Raw genomic sequence first — 22,559 nt, 5'->3', positions numbered from 1 at the left:
GCGTCTGATCTCCATGACAACCTGAGAGACGGCAGACGTGGTAAACAGTGTCTCCATGACAACCTGAGAGACAGCAGATGTGGTAAACAGTGTCTCCATGACAACCTGAGAGACGGCGGACGTGGCAAACAGTGTCTCCATGACAACCTGAGAGACAGCAGACTTGGTGGACAGTGTCTGATCTACATGACAACCTGAGAGACAGCAGACGTGGTAAACAGTGTCTGATCTCCATGACAACTTGAGAGACAGCAGAAGTGGTAAACAGTGTCTCCATGACAACCTGAGAGACAGCAGATGTGGTAAACAGTGTCTCCATGACAACCTGAGAGACGGCGGACGTGGCAAACAGTGTCTCCATGACAACCTGAGAGACAGCAGACGTGGTAAACAATGTCTGATCTACATGACAACCTGAGAGACGGCAGACGTGGTAAACAGTGTCTCCATGACAACCTGAGAGACAGCAGATGTGGTAAACAGTGTCTCCATGACAACCTGAGAGACGGCGGACGTGGCAAACAGTGTCTCCATGACAACCTGAGAGACAGCAGACGTGGTAAACAATGTCTGATCTACATGACAACCTGAGAGACGGCAGACGTGGTAAACAGTGTCTCCATGACAACCTGAGAGACGGCAGACGTGGTAAACAGTGTCTCCATGACAACCTGAGAGACAGCAGATGTGGTAAACAGTGTCTCCATGACAACCTGAGAGACGGCGGACGTGGCAAACAGTGTCTCCATGACAACCTGAGAGACAGCAGACGTGGTAAACAGTGTCTCCATGACAACCTGAGAGACAGCAGACTTGGTAAACAGCGTCTGATCTCCATGACAACCTGAGAGACGGCAGACGTGGTAAACAGTGTCTCCATGACAACCTGAGAGACGGCAGACGTGGTAAACAGTGTCTCCATGACAACCTGAGAGACAGCAGATGTGGTAAACAGTGTCTCCATGACAACCTGAGAGACGGCGGACGTGGCAAACAGTGTCTCCATGACAACCTGAGAGACAGCAGACGTGGTAAACAATGTCTGATCTACTTGACAACCTGAGAGACGGCAGACGTGGTAAACAGTGTCTCCATGACAACCTGAGAGACAGCAGATGTGGTAAACAGTGTCTCCATGACAACCTGAGAGACAGCAGACGTGGTAAACAGTGTCTGATCTACATGACAACCTGAGAGACAGCAGACGTGGTAAACAGTGTCTGATCTACATGACAACCTGAGAGACAGCAGACGTGGTAAACAGTGTCTGATCTCCATGACAACTTGAGAGACAGCAGAAGTGGTAAACAGTGTCTCCATGACAATCTGAGAGACAGCAGATGTGGTCAACAGTGTCTCCATGACAACCTGAGAGACAGCAGATGTGGTCAACAGTGTCTCCATGACAACCTGAGAGACAGCAGATGTGGTAAACAGTGTCTCCATGACAACCTGAGAGACGGCGGACGTGGCAAACAGTGTCTCCATGACAACCTGAGAGACAGCAGACGTGGTAAACAGTGTCTGATCTACATGACAACCTGAGAGACAGCAGACATGGTAAACAGTGTCTGATCTCCATGACAACTCGAGAGACAGCAGAAGTGGTAAACAGTGTCTCCATGACAACCTGAGAGACGGCAGACGTAGTAAACAGTGTCTCCATGACAACCTGAGAGACAGCAGACTTGGTAAACAGCGTCTGATCTCCATGACAACCTGAGAGACGGCAGACGTGGTAAACAGTGTCTCCATGACAACCTGAGAGACAGCAGATGTGGTAAACAGTGTCTCCATGACAACCTGAGAGACGGCGGACGTGGCAAACAGTGTCTCCATGACAACCTGAGAGACAGCAGACTTGGTGGACAGTGTCTGATCTACATGACAACCTGAGAGACAGCAGACGTGGTAAACAGTGTCTGATCTCCATGACAACTTGAGAGACAGCAGAAGTGGTAAACAGTGTCTCCATGACAACCTGAGATACAGCAGACTTGGTAAACAGCGTCTGATCTCCATGACAACCTGAGAGACGGCAGACTTGGTAAACAGTGTCTCCATGACAACCTGAGAGATGGCAGACGTGGTAAACAGTGTCTCCATGACAACCTGAGAGACAGCAGATGTGGTAAACAGTGTCTCCATGACAACCTGAGAGACGGCGGACGTGGCAAACAGTGTCTCCATGACAACCTGAGAGACAGCAGACGTGGTAAACAGTGTCTGATCTCCATGACAACTTGAGAGACAGCAGAAGTGGTAAACAGTGTCTGATCTCCATGACAACCTGAGAGACAGCAGACATGGTAAACAATGTCTGATCTCCATGACAACTCGAGAGACAGCAGAAGTGGTAAACAGTGTCTCCATGACAACCTGAGAGACGGCAGACGTGGTAAACAGTGTCTCCATGACAACCTGAGAGACAGCAGACTTGGTAAACAGCGTCTGATCTCCATGACAACCTGAGAGACAGCAGACGTGGTAAACAGTGTCTCCATGACAACCTGAGAGACGGCAGACGTGGTAAACAGTGTCTCCATGACAACCTGAGAGACGGCGGACGTGGCAAACAGTGTCTCCATGACAACCTGAGAGACAGCAGACGTGGTAAACAGTGTCTGATCTCCATGACAACTTGAGAGACAGCAGAAGTGGTAAACAGTGTCTGATCTCCATGACAACCTGAGAGACAGCAGACTTGGTAAACAGCGTCTGATCTCCATGACAACCTGAGAGACGGCAGACGTGGTAAACAGTGTCTCCATGACAACCTGAGAGACGGCAGACGTGGTAAACAGTGTCTCCATGACAACCTGAGAGACAGCAGATGTGGTAAACAGTGTCTCCATGACAACCTGAGAGACGATGGACGTGGCAAACAGTGTCTCCATGACAACCTGAGAGACAGCAGACGTGGTAAACAGTGTCTGATCTCCATGACAACCTGAGAGACAGCAGACGTGGTAAACAGTGTCTGATCTCCATGACAACTTGAGAGACAGCAGAAGTGGTAAACAGTGTCTCCATGACAACCTGAGAGACAGCAGATGTGGTAAACAGTGTCTCCATGACAACCTGAGTGACAGTAGACGTGGTAAACAGTGTCTGATCTCCATGACAACTTGAGAGACAGCAGACATGGTAAACAATGTCTGATCTCCATGACAACCTGAGAGACAGCAGACGTGGTAAACAGTGTCTGATCTCCATGACAACCTGAGAGACAGCAGATGTGGTAAACAGTGTCTCCATGACAACCTGAGAGACGGCAGACGTGGTAAACAGTGTCTCCATGACAACCTGAGAGACGGCAGATGTGGTAAACAGTGAAAGACTAGCGATATCTTTGATCATGGAGCGTAGAGACTGAAGGAGGACAGCAGCACTCTGTCTCTAATTCTGTGATTCCTATTTTTACCTCCTCCAGGGAGGTCATGTGATCGGGAGGGTTTGTTTGTTTGTTTGTTAGCAACATAACTCAAAAAGTCATGGACTGATAGTCATGAAATTTTCAGGAAATATCAGAAATGGCATAAGAAAGAACTGTTTAGAATTTGGGACTGATTTGGATCACCGTCTGGATCCAGGAATTTTTTGAAGGGTTCTTCACTACTGGGAGATAGGACTAATGGCGGAGGTCTGTGCTCTCCGAGTGCTTTTCCAGTTATAAATGTGAACGTGGGGGGAGCAGGTGGCCTAGTGGTTAAAGGCGCTCCCCATTTACGCGGGCGGCCCGAGTTCGAATCCGGCCTGAGGCCCCCCACCGCACGTCTCTCCCCGACTCCTGACCCTGTTTCCGACTCTATCCACTGTCCTCTTCTATCTAATAAAGGCACAAAAATGCCCAAAAATAAATCTTAATAGAATAAATGTGAACATGGGCTTGGCAGTGAAACTGATGCTGTCCATGTTTGAGGACACTGAAAGAGTCGGAGAGATCGTGGCTGCTGCCCGCCACCCTTCTCTAGACTGACGTTTGTTTTCAGTCAAACTGAGCTCCGTGTCCTGATGATCCATCAGGCTTTTCTACCACACAGGGATCATTTCTGAGCTCGTCGCTAAAACTGAACTTTGAGTGTTTTTTGTTTGTTTTTTCAGATGTTTGGTGATTTTTCTTCAGGAAATTTTCTGGTATTTTTATCATAATTTGGGAAATGTATTTGCAACTTTTGGGACGTTTTTTCTTAATGTTTTGGGGGAATTTACTTCAAAATCTTCAGGTATTTATTTTTTTTCTAATTTTGTAAATTTGATTTGGAACGGGGAGACAGGGTGTCCTTTGAAATATCTAGAATTTGATGGAATTTCATGGGATCTTAGGAAACATATTTGTTCATTTTGGGAGTTTGCTTTGAGATTTTGGTGAATTTTTTCACAATTTTCAGGAATCAACATGGAATTTTGGAGAAACTTCACTCGAGTTAAGGCTTTATGGTAGTTTCACTAAAACATCTGAAGAATATTTGAGGAAATCTGGGGTACGTTTTTTGGGATTTAAGGTAGGTTTAAACTGTTCAGGTTTATCATCCAGAGAAAAACTAAAAATGCTCTAAACAGGCGCTCAGGTCTCTGGAGGCTGAATGTTGACCCCCCTTTATGTCTTTAAGACGGTCCTTTTTCAGATCCTGTAACCCCGGCGGTACCAGCTGATGCTGGAGCAAGGCGTCTCCGTTTAACATCAGCTGACATAAAGAAGCTTTTATTCTGTCTCTAAACAGCAGGGGGCGCTGGCAGCTGAACTTCTCACCTCTGAGACTTTAATGAAGGCGGAACAGTTGGACACGATGTTCCCATGAGTCAGCATGGCTCCCTTTGGGTTTCCTGAGAGAATCAAACACAAACATCTTCAGATTGAGCTCAGATTTTTCTAACAGGACTGTTTAGATCATCATTCTGTTATCAGTGAGCGACGGCGCCACCTGTTGTCCCGCTGGTAAAGCAGATGACGGCCATGTCCTCGGGTCGAGGAGGCTGGAGGGACGACAGAGACAGAGACTAAAAAAGAGCCGACAGCAGACGGAGGCAGCTCTGCTAGTTTAGGTAGAGAAGGGTGCAGAACAGGAAGTGTTTACTCACCACAGGGGGGCGATGGTTCTCCTTACCCAGAGCCTGGTCAACAAAAATTCAGTCAGTGAACCGACGACTCTAAAATCCTCATGGTGCTCACAGATACAGGGCGGGATTAACATTAAAGTCCTACAGGAAACAGGTTTTACCCCGAACTCCTGGTTTATTAACCCTAAAAAGATCTGAGGGAGTTTCTGTGACATCCAGTTTCTAATTTTCAAGCCATGTTAGCTGAGGTGAATAAATATAGCTCAGATTAGTCAGAGGATAAACATTTAAAAATGTAGAATCGTTGTCTCAGTTCCTGAAATTAGCCTAAAACTGCTAAGCTACACAAAAACCCACACATTTGCTCCTAAGGACCAAAAGTGTCCCCCTAAAAACAACATTTTGATCTGAACATAAACAAATGCATCATTCAGGTTCAGGTTCATTCTGGACGATCAGCTTTATATTTTCAGTCTTTATATTTGCCCACCAGATGGCGCTACTCTTCCCATTCAAGGAAAAGTTGACACTTTTCTACAAGCGGACCGTGCTGGTGGATAAGAGTGTGTGTGAAAAAAGTGTGTGTGTAAAAAAATGTGTGTACTTGATTTGAGTTTCTGTGATTTCGTTCTATTAAAACAGTGGAGTTGTGTGAACATGCTGGCCTTTAAAGGGTTAAAATCCCCAGAATATCATGAATATTTGATCTGAATATTTCAGTTTCTAAAGACTAAAGTGACAAAAATATGAATGTGTGATATCTGAGACATTTTTGTCCTCAGGGTCAGACGCGTTGGGATGTTAAAGGAACTCTTGGGGGTTAACGTTTTTCTCTGTTTCTCTCAGTGGATCATGTGACCGTCAGCGGACCCTTCCTGTGAGGGGACACGGCCCCCAAATCTGAACTCTGACCTCCATCTCCTCCATGCTGATGATGTGGATCCCAGCCTGCTGCCCCCTGCTGACCAGATCTGCTCCAGGGGTCTCCATCAGAACGATGGTCTTCACGGTATGATCCCGGTCCTTCACACAGTCCAGAACCAGGCTGACTTTGTCCGCCACGTCACAGACCACGGTGGAGATGGAGGCTGCAGAGGACAAGGAGAGATCAGAGACCAGCGGCCTCGTTTATAAAACTGTGCGTAGGAAAGATCACTACAGCTGGCGTACGCCGGAAACACAGGAAATGCATGCGCACAAAAACTTTCAGATTTTTAACAGAGTGCGCACGCACGTCCTACGCCTGTTTCCATTTATAAATCACTATCAACTCTAAAGTTGTTGCACGTGAGGGAACACTTTGCCCCGCCCATATGGTGCCTATAGAAGGTCAGGTGAACGCCCTTGATGAATATTCAATGATATCCGTTTCACGATGGACCAAGACGGAAAACGAACGAAAAAAAGAAATTCCACTCAATGTGAGGTCGCGATATTAATAGGAGAGGTGGACACACGCAGAGTCTTATTGGGTGGCCACAGTTTGGGCATCACTAACGCCAGAAAGGCTAAAGAGTGGAAGCGTGTGGCTGATGCTGTAAATAACGTTCCTCAGAGGGTCGGACTGTGGCTGAAGTAAAAAGAAATGATCCCACATAAAAGTGGAGGCGAAAAGGCGCATCGCTCTCATAGAAAGAGTGTCTGTGTGACAGGAGGGGGAAAGGGCACAGAGCTCACCCCCACAGACGACAAGCTGGCGGGGATCACTGGGGAATCCCTCCTGAGGGGTGTGGTGGTGGAGGGGGGGGGGGGGACACGGATGCACCACATGCACCAGAGGATCCTGTCATTGATCCTGTCATTGATCCTGTCATTGATCCTGTCATTGATCGTGTCATTGATCCTGTCATTGATCGTGTCATTGATCGTGTCATTGATCGTGTCATTGATCGTGTCATTGATCCTGTCATTGATCATGTCATTGATCCTGTCATTGATCATGTCATTGATCCTGTCATTGATCATGTCATTGATCCTGTCATTGATCGTGTCATTGATCGTGTCATTGATCCTGTCATTGATCCTGTCATTGATCATGTCATTGATCCTGTCATTGATCGTGTCATTGATCCTGTCATTGATCGTGTCATTGATCCTGTCATTGATCGTGTCATTGATCCTGTCATTGATCGTGTCATTGATCGTGTCATTGATCCTGTCATTGATCGTGTCATTGATCGTGTCATTGATCATGTCATTGATCCTGTCATTGATCGTGTCATTGATCGTGTCATTGATCCTGTCATTGATCCTGTCATTGATCCTGTCATTGATCCTGTCATTGATCGTGTCATTGATCCTGTCATTGATCGTGTCATTGATCCTGTCATTGATCATGTCATTGATCCTGTCATTGATCGTGTCATTGATCGTGTCATTGATCCTGTCATTGATCATGTCATTGATCCTGTCATTGATCGTGTCATTGATCCTGTCATTGATCGTGTCATTGATCCTGTCATTGATCGTGTCATTGATCGTGTCATTGATCCTGTCATTGATCGTGTCATTGATCCTGTCATTGATCGTGTCATTGATCGTGTCATTGATCGTGTCATTGATCCTGTCATTGATCGTGTCATTGATCCTGTCATTGATCCTGTCATTGATCGTGTCATTGATCGTGTCATTGATCCTGTCATTGATCGTGTCATTGATCCTGTCATTGATCCTGTCATTGATCGTGTCATTGATCCTGTCATTGATCGTGTCATTGATCCTGTCATTGATCGTGTCATTGATCCTGTCATTGATCCTGTCATTGATCGTGTCATTGATCGTGTCATTGATCATGTCATTGATCCTGTCATTGATCCTGTCATTGATCGTGTCATTGATCGTGTCATTGATCCTGTCATTGATCCTGTCATTGATCCTGTCATTGATCCTGTCATTGATCCTGTCATTGATCCTGTCATTGATCGTGTCATTGATCGTGTCATTGATCCTGTCATTGATCCTGTCATTGATCCTGTCATTGATCGTGTCATTGATCGTGTCATTGATCCTGTCATTGATCCTGTCATTGATCGTGTCATTGATCCTGTCATTGATCGTGTCATTGATCCTGTCATTGATCGTGTCATTGATCGTGTCATTGATCATGTCATTGATCCTGTCATTGATCCTGTCATTGATCGTGTCATTGATCGTGTCATTGATCATGTCATTGATCCTGTCATTGATCCTGTCATTGATCCTGTCATTGATCGTGTCATTGATCCTGTCATTGATCGTGTCATTGATCGTGTCATTGATCCTGTCATTGATCCTGTCATTGATCCTGTCATTGATCGTGTCATTGATCGTGTCATTGATCCTGTCATTGATCGTGTCATTGATCCTGTCATTGATCCTGTCATTGATCATGTCATTGATCCTGTCATTGATCGTGTCATTGATCCTGTCATTGATCCTGTCATTGATCATGTCATTGATCCTGTCATTGATCGTGTCATTGATCGTGTCATTGATCGTGTCATTGATCCTGTCATTGATCGTGTCATTGATCCTGTCATTGATCGTGTCATTGATCATGTCATTGATCCTGTCATTGATCCTGTCATTGATCGTGTCATTGATCGTGTCATTGATCGTGTCATTGATCCTGTCATTGATCCTGTCATTGATCGTGTCATTGATCCTGTCATTGATCCTGTCATTGATCGTGTCATTGATCGTGTCATTGATCCTGTCATTGATCCTGTCATTGATCAATTCATTGATCAATTCATTGATCCTGTCATTGATCCTGTCATTGATCGTGTCATTGATCCTGTCATTGATCGTGTCATTGATCCTGTCATTGATCCTGTCATTGATCGTGTCATTGATCCTGTCATTGATCCTGTCATTGATCCTGTCATTGATCGTGTCATTGATCGTGTCATTGATCCTGTCATTGATCCTGTCATTGATCCTGTCATTGATCGTGTCATTGATCCTGTCATTGATCCTGTCATTGATCGTGTCATTGATCATGTCATTGATCAATTCATTGATCCTGTCATTGATCCTGTCATTGATCGTGTCATTGATCAATTCATTGATCAATTCATTGATCCTGTCATTGATCCTGTCATTGATCGTGTCATTGATCCTGTCATTGATCGTGTCATTGATCGTGTCATTGATCCTGTCATTGATCCTGTCATTGATCCTGTCATTGATCGTGTCATTGATCCTGTCATTGATCCTGTCATTGATCCTGTCATTGATCGTGTCATTGATCATGTCATTGATCCTGTCATTGATCGTGTCATTGATCGTGTCATTGATCCTGTCATTGATCCTGTCATTGATCGTGTCAATGATCGTGTCATTGATCCTGTCATTGATCCTGTCATTGATCCTGTCATTGATCCTGTCATTGATCATGTCATTGATCATGTCATTGATCCTGTCATTGATCCTGTCATTGATCGTGTCATTGATCCTGTCATTGATCCTGTCATTGATCGTGTCATTGATCCTGTCATTGATCGTGTCATTGATCCTGTCATTGATCCTGTCATTGATCGTGTCATTGATCCTGTCATTGATCCTGTCATTGATCATGTCATTGATCATCATTGATCAATCATTGATCCTGTCATTGATCCTGTCATTGATCGTGTCATTGATCCTGTCATTGATCGTCATTGATCCTGTCATTGATCCTGTCATTGATCCTGTCTTGATCCTGTCATTGATCTGTCATTGTCTGGCACATTTTGATCCTGTCACGTTGACTGTCACCTTGTTGTTTATGTGAATGGATGTCATAATAACATGTAGGGTTTGTTTCACACTGACAGAACATGATCGAGTCAATAATAAAGGCTGTGTGTGTGGGCACGAGTGCGTGCGTGCGTTCACACACTCCCTCGGGCATCAATGTAAATTTTTCTTCTTTTTCCCGTTATTTCGAATATATCCCTCATATATGATATGTGTTATGAAATATGTAATGTTTGATTATTTCACACAAATGTATCAGTTTCACATCAGTCTTAATTTCATCCTTCTACTGTTGAGGTCAGTTTCACGTTTATCCAGGTTTTGTGCGTCCGGCAGGGTCAGAGCTGCTGTGGAGGTGCGCACATTTTCCCGTCAAGTTTGTTGTTTTTTTAAATCCCAAACGTTGCTTACAAGTGGTGTACGCTCTCTTTTGTGTGTACGCAGCGTTTATAAATGAGGCCCCAGGTCTTCAGCTCACTCTGGAGGTCTTTAGGTGAGCCGGTCTTCACTGATGGGACTCTGAGTAAAGCCAAAATGATTTTCTGAGTCTGATTTAACCCTTTAACTCCTGAACCTCTGGACACGTTCTTATTTTAACTATAAATGGCACAGAAAGTGTCTTGTAAGTGCTTTTGCCCATTATTCTAGAGTACTTAAATATCTGGCAGTTGTGTACAATGTACTGCATGTTTAAAAAGTGGGCCTGTGAGGACGTGCTTTTGCCCATTTATCCACAATACCAAGAACTTATATGGCAGTTATTTACCTATTACTGCATGTTAAGTGTTTTAACAGTTTAAATGAAGAAACACAAAAAACAGGGGAACTTTATGCTAGGATCTTAGTGGGAAAAGGGGAAATTACAGAAATAACTGCATGCTGGCTGTAAAGCACAGTTTCTTAGCTTTTAGAAACTGTTTGAATTTTTCTGATAGCACAAACGTTCATGCAATTATGGTCATGTAAAGTGTGCTTCAACAGCGCGTTGTCGACGACGCACTAGGAGTGAAAGTGTTTAAAACTAGTTCTACATCCAGTGGTCCAGACTGGAGATCAGGCTGCTGCACAACCATAACTGGATTTACAGCAGAAACCTGATGAAGCTTCTCTGCAGCATGTGAGTGAGCGAGCGAGTGAGCAGGAGAGAGAGAGAGCGAGCAAGAGAGCAGGAGAGAGAGAGATAGAGCAGGAGAAAGAGAGAGAGAGAAAGAGAGCAAGCAGGAGAGAGAGAGTGAATGAGAGAAGAGCAGGAGAGAGAGAGAGCAGGAGAGAAAGAGAGAGAGAGATAGAGAGCAAGTAGGAGAGAGAGAGTGAGCGAGAGAACAGGAGAGAGAGAGCAGGAGAGAAAGAGAGAGAGAGATAAAGCAGGAGAGAGAGAGAGAGAGAGATAGAGAGCAAGCAGGAGAGAGAGAGCGAGAAAGAGAGAGAGAGCGAGAGCAGGAGAGAGAGAGAGATAGAGAGCGAGCAGGAAAGAGAGAGAGAGAGCAGGAGAGAGAGAGAGAGATAGAGAGCAAGCAGGAGAGAGAGAGAGCAAGAGAGCAGGATTGAGAGAGAGAGAGAGAGCAGAATGAGAGAGAGAGAGATAGAGCAGGAGAGAGAGAGAGATAGAGAGCAAGAAGGAGAGAGAGAGTGAGCGAGAGAGCAGGAGAGAGAGAGAGCAGGATAGAGAGAGAGAGCGAGAGAGCAGGAGAGAAAGAGAGAGAGAGATAAAGCAGGAGAGAGAGAGAGAGAGAGATAGAGAGCAAGCAGGAGAGAGAGAGCGAGCAAGAGAGCAAGAGAGAGAGAGCGAGAGCAGGAGAGAGAGAGAGATAGAGAGCGAGCAGGAAAGAGAGAGAGAGAGAGCAGGAGAGAGAGAGAGAGCTAGAGAGCAAGCAGGAGAGAGAGAGAGCAAGAGAGCAGGATTGAGAGAGAGAGAGAGAGCAGAATGAGAGAGAGAGAGATAGAGCAGGAGAGAGAGAGAGAGATAGAGAGCAAGAAGGAGAGAGAGAGTGAGCGAGAGAGCAGGAGAGAGAGAGAGCAGGATAGAGAGAGAGAGCGAGAGAGCAGGAGAGAAAGAGAGAGAGAGATAAAGCAGGAGAGAGAGAGAGAGAGATAGAGAGCAAGCAGGAGAGAGAGAGCGAGCAGGAGAGCAAGAGAGAGAGAGCGAGAGCAGGAGAGAGAGAGAGATAGAGAGCGAGCAGGAAAGAGAGAGAGAGAGAGCAGGAGAGAGAGAGAGAGCTAGAGAGCAAGCAGGAGAGAGAGAGAGCAAGAGAGCAGGATTGAGAGAGAGAGAGAGAGAGAGAGCAGAATGAGAGAGAGATAGAGCAGGAGAGAGAGAGAGATAGATAGAGAGCAAGAAGGAGAGAGAGAGTGAGCAAGAGAGCAGGAGAAATAGAGAGCAGGATAGAGAGAGAGAGCGAGAGAGCAGGAGAGAGAGAGAGATAGAGCAGGAGAGAGAGTTAGAGCAGGAGAGAGAGAGATAGAGCAGGAGAGAGAGCGAGAGAGCAGGAGAGAGAGAGATAGAGCAGAAGAGAGAGAGAAATAGAGCAGGAGAGAGAGCTAGAGAGCAGGAGAGAGAGAGAGATAGAGCAGGAGAGAGAGAGAGAGGCCTGGCACATGCATTAATTGGTCACTGATGGCGTTGACCTCCACAGATCTCTTTAAGGTCGTTTCCTGATGTGATGCCTGGTAAAGTTTATGTCTGCTCTTTTTGAATATGACCACGATAAAACAATCATCCTGATTTGCAGAGAGACCCCCCCCCCCCCCGATGAGCAGACCCTGACCCTGGTCTGCATGTCAGGAGGGCGTGGCCTGTACATCTGTTCCTCTGATTCTGATCAGACTTATTGATCTATTCTACCATAGAGTAGTCCAACAGGTCCTGCTCCAGTCTGCAGGGTTGTACCGTACTACTGTGAGGCTGATATGAAGGAGGTCTGTGTTCTAGATGGATCAGATGGATCTGATGTTGGTGTTTACCTTTGTCGATGATGTAGGCGATGGCGTCTGTTCCCAGCGTATCGTAGAGAGGGACCGACACCAGAGAGTAGGTATAACAGGCCAGCTCAGTGATGGTCCACTACACAGAACCACAGAGACCATTAGAACTCAGAGAACCTCAGAACCAGACCAGAACCAGGTCATGACTAAAGTTACCTCAGGAGACTGTAGACGAGGGCAGCTCTAGACCCGACTAACCAGTTAGAATACAGATATTAATATTAGGGTATAATAAATTAATACTAAAATAAAGACTATACCCTGTTATAATAAAGTTAATAATTAATACTAAAATAAAGACTATACCCTATTATAATAAAGTTAATAATTAATACTATAATAAAGACTATACCCTATTATAATTAAGTTAATAATTAATACTATAATAAAGACTATACCCTATTATAATAAAGTTAATAATTAATACTATAATAAAGACTATACCCTATTATAATAAAGTTAATAATTAATACTATAATAAAGACTATACCCTATTATAATAAAGTTAATAATTAATACTATAATAAAGACTATACCCTATTATAATAAAGTTAATAATTAATACTATAATAAAGACTATACCCTATTATAATTAAGTTAATAATTTATACTATAATAAAGACTATACCCTATTATAATTAAGTTAATAATTAATACTATAATAAAGACTATACCCTGTTATAATAAAGTTAATAATTAATACTAAAATAAAGACTATACCCTGTTATAATAAAGTTAATAATTAATATTATAATAAAGACTATACCCTGTTATAATAAAGTTAGTAATTAATATTATAATACTGGCTTTGTTATCATAAAGATTGTCCCTCTAACAGGCGGGACTTTCTCTTCTCCTCCAATAGTAAAAAGGTTAAAACTCTGGTGTTTAATCCTCTGTCCTCTCTGTGGTAACACAAAGCTGAAAACAACAAACCCACAGGAGTCTGACAGCTCTGGTTTCAGGACTGACGGTTTTTACAGAGATGTTTTTATTATTCCCTTTAAGAAGAGTCCTCTAACTCCTCAGGGATGTTTGTTCTCACTGAAGCTGAGGAAAACCATGAAGAATGAAACATTAATGAAAATAAATCTGAAGTATTTAGGAGCAGTGATGAACTGAGATGTTGTTCCTTTAGGAGGAAACATCAGGATGGTTTATTTTAGACCAACAGTGCTGTAGGTGTGTGTCTCAGTACTCAGATCTGTCTCCTATCAGTCTCAGTGCTGGTCTGTAGCCTCTACCAACATGTTATTAAACCCAGTCATGAAGCACAGATCCAGAGAGCAGCGCCTACCTCAGGTCTGTTCTGAGAGAAGATGCCGATGTAGGACTCAGAGCTTTTGGAGTGTCCTTTATGAAGAAATGCAGAACCCAGGTTCTCTGTCCGCTCCTTCACCTGCACACAAACACACAAACACACACACAAACACAGATACACAGATACAGAGATTCCACCTTTACCAGGATTTAAACACTCTCACATGAACGATCTCTGAGGCAGAGCTCAGGATGAAATGATCACTCAGAGAGGACAGCAGATCTGTGAGTCCTCCATCCTTCATGGTTCCTGTTGATCCTCAGCATCTTACCTCTCTGTAGGACAGCCAATCATACGGCTGTTTGGGTTTCCTGGAGCCCAGACACGGACCGTTATCTGAGGAACAGAGACAGATTTATCATCCTGATCCCTGATCAGGTATTTCTGATCAGCTGTAGTCCTGATCAGTCACAGATCAATAACCTCAGTGACACCAGGAAACGTCTGAATGATGAGGATGGAAACAGAGCTGGAGCTCAGACTTACTGGACTCTCTGACCCCTCTGAGGAAGAACTCGTACATGGTCGTGGCGTCGGGGTAGTAGTGTGTCAGGTAGGCGTCTCCGTTCATCAGGACAGAGCGGCGTGCCAGCTCTCCACCCTGAACATCAAACAGAAGATGAGACCGCCTGTCCCCGCTACACCCTCTGAGGGTTTTAGAGCAACCAGAGCCCGTTTGATTCACTGAAACCATCTCTGAGCTCAGACCTGGACCTCCATCGGTCCTGGGCTGATTAATGATTATTGATCTGATTTAAACTTAAAGAGTTCCTGAGGAGACGTCCTCAGTCTCCAGACCCCCTGCTGTCTGAGACACGCCCACCGTTTCCTTCCTTCAGACCCCCAAACAATCATTCAGAATATCATGAAACAGTTCCCTTTCCCTGGATTTACTTCAGGAAGTTAGACTTCCAGAAACGCGACATTCATCCCAAACACGGTGGAACATTTCAGACTTTAAGTTTTAATCTCGATGATCCGGCTCACACAAACCTAAACTCCAGATTTAAGGTTCCCTGAGTCATTCTCTCTCTCTGGTTCGGTTCACACAACCACGACCATGGGAAAGACCGCTGGCTGGACTACTGGATTCATCAGGAGGTCCACATGTCTGGATTATTGATCCTTCATTGGTCTGATGTTTGTGACATTCTGATATTTAAAGATTTGAGTGAGCCGCCATCATCAGGATGAAAACTAAGAAGTCTGAAATATTTCACTTTCTAAGAGATTCATCTGGAACATGTGGGAGTTTCACTCTAGAGTTAATTATTGATATTCTAATGTTGTAGATGCAGCTGTGTGCTCAGTGTTACAGTAATGACTAGAACCGATCATTAGGTATTGATCACTGATCAGCCCTGCTCTAGCTCCGTCTACTCAGTAATCTCTTCAGGATCAGCTCTCTCAGATGGACTTCAGACTCACAGGAACCTCCATGGACTGCATGCTGAGGTCACAGACTGGAGGGAGGGGCTTGGGTCGCGTGACCAGGTAGTAGGTTGTAGCGGCCGCCACCGCCCCCATGCTGACTAACACGGGGGCGGAGACACTGCTGATGTACTCGCTCACATGGTCCAGGTCTGGAAACCTCAACTTCTGCAGGAACTCCTGACTCAGCATGATGCTGCCGGCTGTGTTTCTGTGGGGGGTGGGGTCAGAGAGAGGGGGCAGCAGTAGAGTGGTAGACGCTGAAGTGGGCGGGGTCAGAGAGAGGGGGCAGCAGTAGAGTGGTAGACGCTGAAGTGGGCGGGGTCAGAGAGAGGGGGCAGCAGTAGAGTGGTAGACGCTGAAGTGGGCGGGGTCAGAGAGAGGGGGCAGCAGTAGAGTGGTAGACGCTGAAGGGGGCGGGGTCAGCAGTAGAGTGGTAGAGGATGGAGTGTAAGGATGGAGGCCAGCAGGGACCTACAGAGAGAACAGACTGTTATTTTAAATAAAACAAGAATTTATTTGTTTCTGATTGATGACGTGAGTGGATCTAGGGCTGGGACCAAAACTGAACTCTCATTTTAATAACACACAAAGACTAGAGAGAGAAAAAGAGACTGATGGCCAGGAAACCACAGACAGAGGGAAGGACACTGATAGCAAACTTTTGTCATATATTGAACCTGTAATGACCTGCAATGACCCAGAGGTGGGAGAAAGTCCTTGTTTCGCAAGTCTCAAGTAAGTCTCAAGTGGTTAATCCCAAGTCCAAGTCAAGTCTCAAGTAAAGACAAGTCAAGTCCAAAGTCATAGGCTTGAAATTTCGAGTCCTTCCAAGTCATAAGCACTGTTTACCAAATAAAACGCCATTTTAACAACGTAACAATCTATTACATTTGACAAATACAATGAATGCATTTTGAATTGTTTTATTTTTTAAATAAAATCAGACCAGTGTGACAGAACTGAATCACACAGAAAAAGAGTGAAGGATAGGATATGATCAGTGCTAAGCGGTGCAACAACAAATGAACCTCTGAAGAAGCTGTACAGTCATTTTAACTCATCTAATGTGAGTGTGTGTGTGTGTGTGTGTGTGTGTGTGTGTGTGTACCTGTATAGGTGTGTGAGTGGATATATAGGGTTTGTGTGTGTTTGTAAGTGAACATGTTTGACAGGTCAACATTAGGTTTAAGGTGCTATAACCAGTTCTGAACCTCAAGTTATGTGTTCAGTTATAAGACCTCCAGTTCTGTGAACACAATGACTGCCTCCTAGTGAATAAACAAAAAACAGAGCTGGTGAATCATGGGTGTCTGTTTGGGTATTTATATTTCATATTTGGACATTTACTGTAGTTCTGTGACTCTGTTAACTTAAAGTTATGCTTTCTATTTTTCTCCTCTCATTATTATTGCTTTTAGCTGAGGGGGAGGGTCCCCATAGTGGTCTTTGCCCTGGGCCTCCAAATGGCTAAAACCGGCCCTGCCTCACACCTGCAGCTCCCCCTCACAGACCGTTCTGTCCTGTCAGTTTGTTGCTTTCATTTTTCTGTTTCTGCCCTTTGGACAGTATTTATCATTAATACATTTAAGATCAAATAAAACACCCACATTTGGACAAGTTTTACTCAATTTTACATTATTTCAAAATGTGATCCGTGTGTGTTTGGCTCATTGATGATGATACGCATCGTAAAAGTCATCATGAAATACGAGTATGGGAGGGCATCGGCAGGAAATGACTGAAGCAATGTGTGAAAACGAGGGCATTAGAAGCTCCACTGTGAACACAAGACAGCACACCTCTATGAATGAACTTAATGAAGACACGCCACCAGCGGACTTCCTCTGTCACTCTTCGCTCTTTCATGAACGTTCCTCTGTCCAGCGAGCATCCAACGATAATAATACACAAGTTTACATTTGAGTTTGGATGCTTAAGTCTGTCTTCTTTGTGTGGACTTAGAGTTATAGAGGATTTCAGGTTGAATATCACAGCGTTAGTTTGAATGGGGCACATTTTACTCAACACACTGAAAATCTCAAGTATTTTCAAGTCATCACACTAAAGTCCGAGTCAAGTCCCTAGTCATTGATGTCAAAGTCCAAGTTGAGTTGCAAGTCTTTGATGATATTGTCAAGTCCAGTCCAAAGTCATCAAAATTGTGACTTGAGTCTGACTCAAGTCCAAGTTGTGTGACATGAGTCCACACCTCTGCAATGACCAGCAGTGACCAGCAGTGACCTGCAGTTACCTGCAGTGACCTGCGGTGACCAGCAATGACCAGCAGTGACTTTGTTTTTGTTATGTCAGCTCTGATTCATCACAGCAGGATCAGACCGTCTCGGTGATTCTACCTGGACAGGTTGAGCAGGTGTGTTGGGTTTCAACGATGCTGAGGAGAAAAATCCGCACAGCTGAAACTAAATCTCGTGAGGTGATGACGACGAGTCTGTTTGATAGTAAACAGGAAGGAGATTAACCTCCAGCTGAACCCTGAGGATAAAAAAGACCATCAGCCCAGATCTGGTGTTACCAAAATAAACACCTCCTAGTCATTGATGTCAAAGTCCAAGTTGAGTTGCAAGTCTTTGATGATATTGTCAAGTCCAGTCCAAAGTCATCAAAATTGTGACTTGAGTCTGACTCAAGTCCAAGTCGTGTGACATGAGTCCACACCTCTGCAATGAACAGCAGTGACCAGCAGTGACCTGCAGTGACCTGCAATGACCAGCAGTGACCTGCAATGACCAGCAATGACCAGCAGTGACCTGCAATGACCAGCAGTTACCTGCAATGACCTGCAGTGACCTGCAATGACCTGCAGTGACCTGCAATGACCTGCAGTGACCTGCAATGACCTGCAGTGACCTACAATGACCAGCAGTGACCTACAATGACCTTCAGTGACTTTGTTTTTGTTATGTCAGCTCTGATTCATCACAGCAGGATCAGACCGTCTCGGTGATTCTACCTGGACAGGTTGAGCAGGTGTGTTGGGTTTCAACGATGCTGAGGAGAAAAATCCGCACAGCTGAAACCAAATCTCGTGAGGTGACGACGACGAGTCTGTTTGATAGTAAACTGGAAGGAGATTAACCTCCAGCTGAACCCTGAGGATGAAAAAGACCATCAGCCCAGATCTGATGTTACCAAAATAAACACCTCTGACCACAGCACCCCCCCCCCCCCAGGACACCAACAGAACCACATCATCTTCAACAAGCAGAGACAGAATACTGAAGTCCCCGAGTGAAAACCCTCCTCCCCCAGCTACACCTTGACATCCTGTCCATGAAAATCATAGTCAGAGAACCGGGGCCACCCTGGAGGAGGTCAACATGCACCAGGAACACAACTCTCACTTCAGTTACAAAAGAACCTGAGAGCTCGCCACAGCGGCCCCAGGACCACTACCAACGGGACAGACTCCACTACCAACGGGACAGACTCCACTACCAACGGGACGGACTCCACTACCAATGGGACAGACTCCACTACCAATGGGACAGACTCCACTACCAATGGGACAGACTCCACTACCAACGGGACAGACTCCACTACCAATGAGACAGACTCCACTAACAACAGGACGGACTCCACTACCAATGGGACGGAATCATCTACCAACGGGACAGACTCCACTACCAACGGGACAGACTCCACTACCAACGGGACAGACTCCACTACCAATGGGACAGACTCCACTACCAATGGGACAGACTCCACTACCAACGGGACAGACTCCACTACCAATGGGACAGACTCCACTAACAACGGGACGGACTCCACTACCAATGGGACGGAATCATCTACCAACAGGACAGACTCCACTACCAACGGGACAGACTCCACTACCAACGAGACAGACTCCACTACCAACGGGACAGACTCCACTACCAACGGGACAGACTCCACTACCAATGGGACAGACTCCACTACCAATGGGACAGACTCCACTACCAACGGGACAGACTCCACTACCAATGGGACAGACTCCACTAACAACGGGACGGACTCCACTACCAATGAGACAGACTCCACTACCAACCGGACAGACTCCACTACCAACGGGACAGACTCCACTACCAACGGGACGGAATCATCTACCAACGGGACAGACTCCACTACCAACGGGACAGACTCCACTACCAACGGGACAGACTCCACTACCAATGGGACAGACTCAACTACCAATGGGACAGACTCCACTACCAACGGGACAGACTCCACTACCAACGGGACAAACTCCACTACCAATGGGACAGACTCCACTACCAACGGGACAGACTCCACTACCAACGGGACAGACTCCACCACCAACGGGACAGACTCCACTACCAATGGGACGGAATCATCTACCAACGGGACGGACTCCACTACCAACGGGACGGAATCATCTACCAACGGGACGGACTCCACCACAAACGGGACAGACTCCACTACCAACGGGACAGACTCCACTACCAACGGGACAGACTCCACTACCAACGGGACGGAATCATCTACCAACGGGACAGACTCCAGTACCAACGGGACAGACTCCACTACCAACGGGACAGACTCCACTACCAATGGGAAAGACTCCACTACCAACGGGACAGACTCCACCACCAACGGGACAAACTCCACTACCAATGGGACAGACTCCACTACCAACGGGACAGACTCCACTACCAACGGGACGGACTCCACTACCAACGGGACAGACTCCACTACCAACGGGACGGAATCATCTACCAACGGGACGGACTCCACTACCAACGGGACGGAATCATCTACCAACGGGACGGACTCCACCACCAACGGGACAGACTCCACTACCAACGGGACAGACTCCACCACCAACGGGACAGACCTTCCTTACCAATGGGACAGACTCCACTACCAACGGGACAGACTCCACTACCAATGGGACAGACTCCACCACCAACGGGACGGACTTCACTACCAACGGGACGGACTCCACTACCAACGGGACAGACTCCACCACCAACGGGACGGACTCCACTACCAACGGGACAGAACCCCCTACCAACAGGACAGACTCCACTACCAATGGGACAGACTCCAGTACCAACGGGACAGACTCCACTACCAACGGGACAGACTCCACTACCAATGAGACAGACTCAACTACCAACGGGACAGACTCCACTACCAATGGGACAGACTCCACCACCAACGGGACGGACTTCACTACCAACGGGACGGACTCCACTACCAACGGGACAGACTCCACCACCAACGGGACGGACTCCACTACCAACGGGACAGAACCCCCTACCAACGGGACAGACTCCACTACCAATGGGACAGACTCCACTACCAACGGGACAGACTCCACTACCAATGGGACAGACTCCACTACCAATGAGACAGACTCCACTACCAACGGGACAGACTCCAGTACCAACGGGACAGACCTTCCTTTCCAACGGGACACCAGTACCTGTCTCTCTGCTCTTGAATAGAGCATTTTCTTTTTGTAGAAAAGTTTGTAAAAATGTTTTTTGGTTTTATCTGTGAACTTAGAGAGTTCTTCAGAATCAGCCCTGGTAGAACAACACATCAGTCACTCTGAAGTAGATGAACAGAATTATTTCAGTCATAAAGATTCAAGCATCTTTAGTTTTATCCAGTCATGCAGGTCTGGCCCACAGGAACGTTAATCTCTGTAGTATCTTGTTGGTTTGGTGCCTGATCGCCATCATTGGAGGAAATCTCAGAGAGAGATAAGGAGATAAGATTCTCCAACCAGCAATCCTACATCTCCTCAGTCTGGGACTGAACTCCATTCTCCATGATGGTGTAGCTGGACCCCACAGAGCGGGGTTTATCATAGACCACCTCCAGAATCTGGGAGTGGAGAGGATGGGATGTCCTGCCAGCAGTCCTGACCTCAACACTACTGAACTCTGGTGGATCAGCATGGGCTGCTGTCGGACTTCAATCATCCAAACAAGAGTCAGTGGTAGAATCAGCTGTTTGGACCAACCAACATCCTCAGCTCTGCTGCTCATCCCACAAACACATGCTCCTTACAGATGTGGCTCTATTTAATAATATTTCATAATAAACAGACTTTACTACAGGAGGAGGTTTACTGACGCGTTGATACAACAGAGAACTAACCTATCAAACTCTGGTTTACTGCCTCTCAGGGCTAGGTTTAGATAGATTCAGACGTCTGAGTGCTGTGTCTTTGGTACGCCTGTGCTGAGCTAATGATTGGTCAATAACAGAGCAGACACATAACCCTTGTTCCTCAGTCTGAGCTCAGAGAATAACTCTGAGTTCACTATTAACATTCCTCAGATGTCACCGACACAGCTCAATAAAAACTCAGAGCAGGAAAAACAAGGTCACCATGTTTCCTCCTCCATTCCTCTCTAACCCAGCACTCACCTGGGACACGGAGCGGACAGGCAAGACACGGCCAGGCGAGACACGGTGCTCCTTTAGCTGAACATCTGACGGCTTTGACCACAGAAACACTGTTGATCCTGCTGCTACAGCAACCACGACACTCTGCAGTAACCACGCTCTAATGCTGACACAGGTGATGTGTAACCACAGGTAATCTGCCAATCAAAGGTCAGGATGCACTCAGGGAGGGCTCTCATTGGTTTGTCATGGCAAGACGGTCTGACCGAATCAACAATCAATGAACTAATCCATGAAGACGCTCAGAGACCAGCACACAAACCCAGACTGACTCAGACCCAGGATAAAACTAGGACTGCTGGACCCGTGTTTGTTCTGGGACCCAGACTGGAAAACAACCCAAAAGTGGACCACAGGGCCCTTTCAGCAGGTCCAACATTTGTTTGTAGAAACCAGTATGGCACCAAAGGTCTCTGAACCTGATTTTTATTTATTTATCACACTGAAGCAGGGGCCGGCTGAACGCTTACACTCAGATCTCTGTCCTCAGTTAAACTCTACATTTTCATGAGGTCAGGCCCAAACGCTCCATCTACACTGTAATACAGCCTCCCACCACTAGTAGGCACTGTAGTTGTTCTGACTGACCTGCTGCCAC

General features: G+C 45.9%; 2 protein-coding genes across 2 annotated transcripts in view; one reads left to right on the top strand and one right to left on the bottom strand.

The window, feature by feature from the left end:
- The window catches only part of LOC121506608 (long-chain-fatty-acid--CoA ligase 1-like), a 30,323-nt gene extending 8,271 nt beyond the window's left edge, over positions 1 to 22,052 (bottom strand). The window contains exons 1-10 of the mRNA XM_041782413.1: positions 21,923 to 22,052; positions 15,512 to 15,988; positions 14,570 to 14,684; positions 14,355 to 14,419; positions 14,060 to 14,161; positions 12,742 to 12,841; positions 5,974 to 6,149; positions 5,083 to 5,115; positions 4,926 to 4,977; positions 4,754 to 4,827 (exon numbers count right to left, since the gene is read on the bottom strand). Coding sequence (XP_041638347.1) covers positions 4,754 to 4,827; positions 4,926 to 4,977; positions 5,083 to 5,115; positions 5,974 to 6,149; positions 12,742 to 12,841; positions 14,060 to 14,161; positions 14,355 to 14,419; positions 14,570 to 14,684; positions 15,512 to 15,706 — 912 coding nt within the window. The 5' untranslated portion in view covers positions 15,707 to 15,988; positions 21,923 to 22,052. The remainder of the gene's footprint in view (positions 1 to 4,753; positions 4,828 to 4,925; positions 4,978 to 5,082; positions 5,116 to 5,973; positions 6,150 to 12,741; positions 12,842 to 14,059; positions 14,162 to 14,354; positions 14,420 to 14,569; positions 14,685 to 15,511; positions 15,989 to 21,922) is intronic.
- Positions 18,524 to 20,639, top strand: LOC121506606 (autotransporter adhesin BpaC-like). Its single transcript, XM_041782411.1, has 2 exons — positions 18,524 to 18,568; positions 18,822 to 20,639. Exons 1-2 carry the CDS (start codon positions 18,524 to 18,526, stop codon positions 20,637 to 20,639), a joined length of 1,863 nt encoding a protein of 620 aa, XP_041638345.1.
- Positions 22,053 to 22,559: the final 507 nt, after the last annotated feature.

Source organism: Cheilinus undulatus, unplaced genomic scaffold (genome assembly GCF_018320785.1).
Source record: "Cheilinus undulatus unplaced genomic scaffold, ASM1832078v1 Contig10, whole genome shotgun sequence".
Classification (NCBI taxonomy): domain Eukaryota; kingdom Metazoa; phylum Chordata; class Actinopteri; order Labriformes; family Labridae; genus Cheilinus; species Cheilinus undulatus.
This window is presented reverse-complemented; position numbering and strand designations above follow the sequence as displayed.

Excerpts from the sequence above, each read along its gene's own strand:
- LOC121506606 (XM_041782411.1), top strand. The coding sequence starts at position 18,524 with ATGCTGAGGAGAAAAATCCGCACAGCTGAAACCAAATCTCGTGAG. Across the intron at positions 18,569-18,821 it reads CTGAAACCAAATCTCGTGAG|TCAGAGAACCGGGGCCACCC; the intron begins GTGACGACGACG and ends TGAAAATCATAG.